At 47.0% G+C, this 7355-nt stretch overlaps 1 protein-coding gene across 1 annotated transcript; it reads left to right on the forward strand.

Moving 5' to 3' along the window:
• The first annotated feature begins 2164 nt into the window (after positions 1-2164).
• Positions 2165-4278, forward strand: LOC115137652 (prolactin-releasing peptide receptor-like). The gene is made up of 2 exons (XM_029673979.2): positions 2165-3051; positions 3344-4278. The coding sequence occupies exons 1-2, from the start codon at positions 2224-2226 to the stop codon at positions 3680-3682; spliced, it is 1167 nt and encodes a 388-aa protein (XP_029529839.1). The 5' UTR covers positions 2165-2223; the 3' UTR covers positions 3683-4278.
• The last annotated feature ends 3077 nt before the right edge of the window (positions 4279-7355 follow it).

The raw sequence follows: 7355 nt of genomic DNA on the forward strand, positions 1-7355 counted from the left end.
GAGAAGAGAGACAGTCACAGAAGTGAAGAGACGTGACAGAGAGGAGAGACGCGTACTGCCTCTCAGGAAAAGCAAGGCACAGTACAAGTAGGCTTCTCTCTTATCTTACACACTCTGTGCACACTACTACACACTGCACAGCTATGCATACAAACACACATAATGCACATAATTACAGTTTAAATTAATGTTGCTTGTTTTATTGTGGAATACAGAAAATATGAACATTTGAAAATGTATTGTGAAATTTGAAATTCTATTCTATAACCCCCCCCCCCCCCCCCCCCAAAAAAAAATACTAAAACTATGTATTGCTAGTTTGATGGATGATTTCTTAAAATTGTTAATGGTTCAAATGGTATCCGATATTAGAATTTGTAATCACGTGTTATTTGTTCAATCACAAATGTACTATTATTCTGATATTCGTGTTAGTTTTGCATTAGCCAGTCTTTTTCTTGTGTTTTGTTTGTTGGTGTCTGCCTGATCCTTCAGTGTGCCATAACGACTTTGAATCTGTTGCCCTGCTATCATGACGGACCAATGTGTTTCAGGAGCATTTTGATGGTTATCTCTGTTTCCGTACTGTTTTTAAGCTCACTTCAAAGTAAATAGCGAGGCTGGTCCTTTCACAGTTGAAATGCCATCCAATACTAGACCGCAATACCACTCCGGGTTTCGGACCGACTTTCATCTCGATGTCTCTCTCTGCTTGGACAAGATCCTACGCAGCCTGTGAAGACCTGACGACCCAATTCAAATGCACTCTAGGCTCTCGACATTGTGCCACGGAGGCGCCGTTCACAAATGCATTTCATTACGTACAGTTGTTTGTCATGTCACCGCGCAATGACTTGGGCAACATGTTCAATCCCTCCTTCTTCCTCACCACCTGTTGCTTTACCATATTCAGAGTGAACTTTCATCTATTTTTCTCTGTATGTCCGTCTACCCATCTCTGTATTTCTCTGTATGTCCGTCTACCCATCTCTGTATTTCTCTGTATGTCCGTCTACCCATCTCTGTATTTCTCTGTATGTCCGTCTACCCATCTCTGTATTTCTCTGTATGTCCGTCTACCCATCTCTGTATTTCTCTGTATTTCTCTGTATGTCCGTCTACCCATCTCTGTATTTCTCTGTATTTCTCTGTATGTCCGTCTACCCATCTCTGTATTTCTCTGTATTTCTTGGCTGAAGCATATTTGATCACAATCCAACTCCTCAAAGTAGGCTGTGATGATGAAGCCACTAATAATCTCATTTTCCTAATTGAATAAATAATGATAGTCGCCCACATGAACTAGAGGGGGAAAAAACAAAAACATTTTAATTGATAAAGCCATCTGATTAATCGCACACACACAACATGCGTCAGTGCAGGCGTGAAACGGTTGGGTTCTGGGTGAGATGTCGAGCTCCCCTGTTTTGCAGTCAGAGGGTTTTCAGCTCTCATCAAGGCTCAGAAATGAGACTGGAAGAGCTCCATCAGGTGCATGGCAACAGCATTACAGGGGATGCACGTCTGAGGCGCCGGCGCTTAGACCAAGTGAGTAAAGTGAGTGTAGCCAATAAGGTGGGCGGTCACGGTATTAAAGAGACTGGACAGGAGAGACATGATGTTTGCACAGTTTTTGTTTTGAGGTCAATGAGATAGTGTCGAATTCGGTAAGCAGAAAAATGAATGGCTTTTTTGCTATGTGAGGTTTATTTGATCGAATAGAAGTTCCGTAAGTTGTTACAAGTGTGCTGATATAATTAGGCCACGTGACATCCCGGTATCTTTGAGAAGAAACACTTTTTAGCGGAGTGGTCTCGAGATGGCTATGCATTTTCACAGCGTGAGACTTGTAGCATAGCATCTCTCCAATGAATACGAGTGTTGACATCAACAACCCTCATTGAATATTCAAAGAAGGATTACCATAATGCGATGTATGCACCAATCAAAGGAAGGATAGGCAGGAGCTAGACAGCCCGCCGTGCCACTTTGTGGACAACGAGAGACACGTATCTTGTCAGTACATTTATAATCTTTGGTATATATTAAGTTAGCAGCCAAGGGAGACGGGGCTGCTGAGGGTCAAGGTTATGAACTTAGATATTGGTTCAACTATATTCTTTGCTCTATCATGCTGTAAATGATGGTGCTTCCTCCAGTGTTTCTTAACTGCCACAATGGAGTGACTCTCTATGTTGTGCTGTAGGGGAGCAGTGTACTGAGATGGATCCCATCCTGGAGGAGGTCCTGAGTGGGGCCAACACTACTGGAGGCCCCTCCCTGAACCACAGCAACAACCCCCTGGACGTGTTCTCTGGCATGCAGCTGCTGCTGCGCTTCAAGCCCCTCTTCCTGCCCCTCTACTGCCTTCTGGTGGCCGTGGCCGGCATAGGCAACTCCATCCTGCTGGCCTGTATCCTGGCCGACAAGAAGCTCCACAATGCCACCAACTTCTTCATCGGTAACCTGGCGGCCGGCGACCTACTGATGTGTCTGACCTGTGTCCCTCTGACCGCCTCGTACGCCTTCGACAGCCGCGGCTGGGCCTTCGGACGCCCTCTCTGCCACCTGGTGCCACTGCTGCAGGCCGCCACCGTCTTCGCCTCGGTGCTGTCCCTCACGGCCATCGCTGTGGACCGCTACGTGGTGGTGGCCCACCCAGTGAGGAGGAGGATCTCTGTCGGGGGCTGTGGCGCGGTGGCTCTGGGGGTGTGGGGGTTGTCTCTGGCCCTGGCTGCCCCTCCCTCCCTCCACACGCGCTACCTGGACCTGAGGCCCCGTGGGGTGGAGCTGGTGGTGTGTGAGGAGTTCTGGCCGAGCTCTGGCCAGCTCAGGCTGCTCTACTCCTGCTGTATCCTAGTAGCCTCCTACATGATCCCTCTGCTGTCAGTCAGCGTGTCCTACTGTGCCATCACAGTGCACCTGAGACGCCACACGCTGCCCGGAGAGCCCTCACACTGCCAGCAGCGCTGGAGCCAGAGGAGGAGGAAAACCTTCTCTCTCCTGGTGGCCTCTGTGCTTGCCTTTGCCCTCTGCTGGCTGCCCCTGCAGGTGAGAACACACGGTTGTGCGTGCACACACACAGGCACAGGTACAATGCACTCACAATGATAGCCCACTGCACTTTCCTGATAGCCCGTTAACTTTCCTGACATTGTTGACATTTTTATATAATTAAGCAGATTTCTTTGAGAAAATATGAAGAAAGAGCATTTTAGGGCAGTTACATCACCTAGGCTGTGCGTAATCCCAATGTAATCTCAATGTAATCCTAATGTAATCCCAATGTTATCCTAATGCATGTGACCCACTGACTGTGTGCATTCCTCCTCCCTCCCTACAGGTGCTGAACCTGCTGCTGGACCTGGACCCAGACTACCACATTGTGGACAAGCGCTATGTCAACGTGCTGCAGGTGTGCTGCCACCTGGTGGCCATGAGCTCCGCCTGCTATAACCCCTTCATCTACGCCTCCCTGCACAGTAAGGTCTGGCTGCACCTCAAGGGCTACCTGTGCCCTTACTGCCGCCAGGAGCCCCCAGGGGGCCAGCTCCTCTCCCGCTCCACCTCCCGGAACCCGGCCACCTGCCTCAGCCTGCTCTCTGAGGTCTCCGCCCCCGCCAAGGAGACCCCGGGAGCTGTCGGTCCTGAGTCCGACCCCACCAATGACAGCACCCTCTGAAAACATCCGGAACCACGGTATGTTTTATAGGTAGGGGTCAAAGGTCATATACCACAGCAGCAGCCATTACATATATCCCATATACGCGTTAGAGACGACAACGGGTGTCCAGCCAGACACCCGCTGTAGGAGCAGGGAGGAGAGGGAGAATGAGGAGAGACAGTGGGACAGGGGTTTTAGACTGCTCTGGAGACCGTCACCCCTCTGGATAGTTTGTTCTGTTTGCCTTGGGTGTCACTACAAGCCCTGCTGCCAAAGACGATGAGCAGGTCTCCCAGCCATTGCGAGGCAGAGAGTGTAAACACTGTCACGACCATGGGCTGGGATGCAGGTCTGGCAGCGGCAGCGGGGGAGATGACCCTTCTCTGAACTCCTCACTCTCCAAATGGATTACAAACTCAACGGAGGAGGACGGCAGGGCAAAAACAGTCTGCAAAGACAGCTCGCTCTTTTCGGTTGTTCCCTCATTCGACTATGCTTTTGCCTGATTTTTGAAATCTTTCATACTTTCTCTCCCTCTTTTTAAATCTCTCTTTCCGATTTATTTCAATGTATGTCGCTATAGTTTTATATTGATTCCTCTCTCTTTTTCTCTGCCCCCCCTTTCCCTATCTGTCTCCCCCCCCCCCCCCCTTCTCTTTCTTTTCGCCTGGGCGATATGGGACTGATTCCCCAGCCCAGTGCTAGTTACTGTAGGTGTGTTGGAGTATCTTTGAATAGGTGTTGATCCCTGCAGTTGTCCTCTGCAGTCTCAAACCCAATCAGCTCCCTGGAACGCAATTAACCCAAAGCGAAGTGCTATCTGTTCAGTTACCAACAGTGACAATATGGCTGCCATATTAACTGACAGGACAGGAACAGCACCCAGTCTGCCAAATGTACCTCACAATTGGATTAGTTCCTTATCTGTTGCTGGTTAGCGCAGCTAGAACACAAGGGACTTTTTTAGTCTTTGTTTCGCCACTTGCTGAACCCAGAGATACTGGCTTTGAGCCTAATCAAATGGATTCATTCCCAGAGGCCCTCTCAGGTGGTGTCTGTGACTTGGGTGTTATCCTCTGTGAAAAAGGTTAGAATGTTTTCAAAGTGAATTTCTCCTCCAAAAGAATGATGTTGCACGACGTTCCTACCGTCTGATTTCCCAGTGTGTCGTGATACACTGGGTTTCCGAGGAGGTGTGTGTTTCTAACGGGGTCGGGCAGCGGTGTCCATGCCTGTCTTAGGGTGGTGGTTGAGACCCTAGTTTCATTCTGACAGTTCATTGGAGGTGTTAGGATGGCTTAGTTAGCCTGCGTTATTGTAGCTACCGTTCACAAGGCCTCCTGAGCATGCTGTCACTGACTCATTCTAGCAAACCACCCATAGCGTCATTCCAACAAGAACACTGGGCCGGAATGACTTTAATTGTGATAGTTATGGATGTTTGTGTTCAACCCGATTTAATCCAAACTGAATGCTGCTGTTACGTGTGAGCAAAATGTGTTTTTTTCCCCAATCTGCTAAATATAATGGAAAAGTGTCAGGGGTTTTGAATGAAACTCCTTTAAACAAACGGTTCATGTAGATTGTGAGTCACACATACACACATTTGAAACAATTCCTCCTGCTAATGCGCATGCCCGCAGTTTCACACATCCCCGTCGCACTTGGTTTCTGTTCCTTCTCTGAAGAGGCACCTGTTCTACCCTACCTCTTTGTTGGCATCAGCTTGGTTTCCTGTATGCTGTTCAGGGGCCCCATGCCCATAGGGGGCACAAGGGCACGTACCCCATTAGATTTTTCCTGTTGATTTATTTTTCAGATGTTGCATGAATTACTGAACTTGAGCCCACATTTGAATCATAATTATTTATAATTTAAAAAAAGATCTATTTTGCAGTGGGGAGCACAATGACTGGACCAAGCAAAGTGGACCCCCTTATTCTGTGGAGATGAATTTTACAAAATGAACTAGGCAAGTCAGTTAAGAACAAATTCTTATTTACAATGACGGCCTACCCCCGGCCAAACCCGGACGACGCTGGGCCAATTGTGTGCTCCCCTATGGGACTCCCAATCACGGCCGGTTGGGATACAGCCTGGAATTGAACCAGAGTGTCTGTAGTGACGCCTCAAGCACTGAGAGGCAGTGCCTTAAACTGCTGCACCACTCGGGAGCCCCTGGCAAATGGTTCCTTCTCAGGTGCATGACAGAGTATAGATAGGCAGGACGCTAGATACTGTACTCTAGTGCAGCGGTATTCAATTCTTACCCTATGAGGTCCGGAGCCTACTGTTTTTTTGTTCGACCTGATAAGTAACTGCACCCGCCTGGTGTCTCAGGTCTAAATCAGTCCCCGATTAGAGGGGAACAATGAAAACAAGAAGTAGAACTGGCTTCGAGGTCCAGATTTGAGGGCTCCAGTGTGTGCAGACAGTGTCGTCAGTGGAGGAGGAGAGCGAGTGTCGTGACACACACAGCAGTTGATTTGGTTGTAATGGCCAGTGATGGCTAGGACTCGCGGGAGGTAGGCTTGTAAATGAATTCGATCAAGCCATGTAGCCTATTGTTCCTTCTTGATGAATAAATAAAGCAAAAATCTTTTGTTGTTTCTCTGTAATACTAGCCACCTAGCAATTGTATGAAGTTGGCTTTAGCTAGCCAGCTAGATATGTTCCCAATCTCCAAACCTCTACCCAGCTATTTCAGGCTATCAATCAAGTTGGAGTAGCTTTTCTAACTATCTTAACTCACATTCATTTCTATATTTTACCCAGATTTTAGCAGAGATGCAGAAAATAATATTTAGTTTCTTAAAAAAACGACTAAAAAAACACCAGTCTGGAGGTATGCTTAGATATGCAGAATAATACGTTGTTTAAATGTAATCTGTCACCTTATGATAATATGTTATTTGTGTATTAATTATGATGCCCTGATATATGCCTGTATTGATAATGTGTGTTATCATTCCATGTACTGTGTTTGGTCATTTGGATGTAATATCCTAGGCATGTTAGTGCAGTATATTGAGATGTGTGATTTACAACAGTCAGAATGACACCCTCATTAAAATGACAAATGAAGAGGTATGCTTAGATAACCTACGCAGAAAAATATACTTTTTTTTTACATAAAATTAGGCATAATGATTATGGATACATTGTAGGAAAAAGCGGTGTCAAGTGTTTGAAACATGCTAAATTCCCCCCCCCCCCCGAGAATAATCCCCCCGAGAATAATTGGTGCATGACGCACGCCCCTGATCCTGTTTGTTTGCAAATTAAAAAGCCTGTGAAATCTTGTCTTGTGAAAAAGAAATGACTCAATTCTCTTTTCGCCTATTTCACACGTCACATTTTCACACACACACAGAGACAAACAAAGACAAACACTTAAATACACACACGCACATCCACCAATAGCGAAATGAGGTAGCTATTTAAACCAGTACCAGTGACAAGTGCCACAGGAAGCGGCTCTAAACAAAGGGCAGAGCAGTTAGACGGACCAGTAATGTCATGATGTTAAATGTGTGTGCATGCTAATTGGTTTCATTTATCCTATCTGGCAGCCATGACAGTAATGGGATTAGAAAGCCTGCCTGAAAGGCTGTCTTCCCCAACCCCAGCAGGGCTCAACACACAACAGCAGCAGTTTCAGCCCATGGCCTTATAAGTATATAGTCTATGG

The sequence above is a fragment of the Oncorhynchus nerka genome, linkage group LG11 (assembly GCF_034236695.1).
Source record: "Oncorhynchus nerka isolate Pitt River linkage group LG11, Oner_Uvic_2.0, whole genome shotgun sequence".
Lineage (NCBI taxonomy): Eukaryota > Metazoa > Chordata > Actinopteri > Salmoniformes > Salmonidae > Oncorhynchus > Oncorhynchus nerka.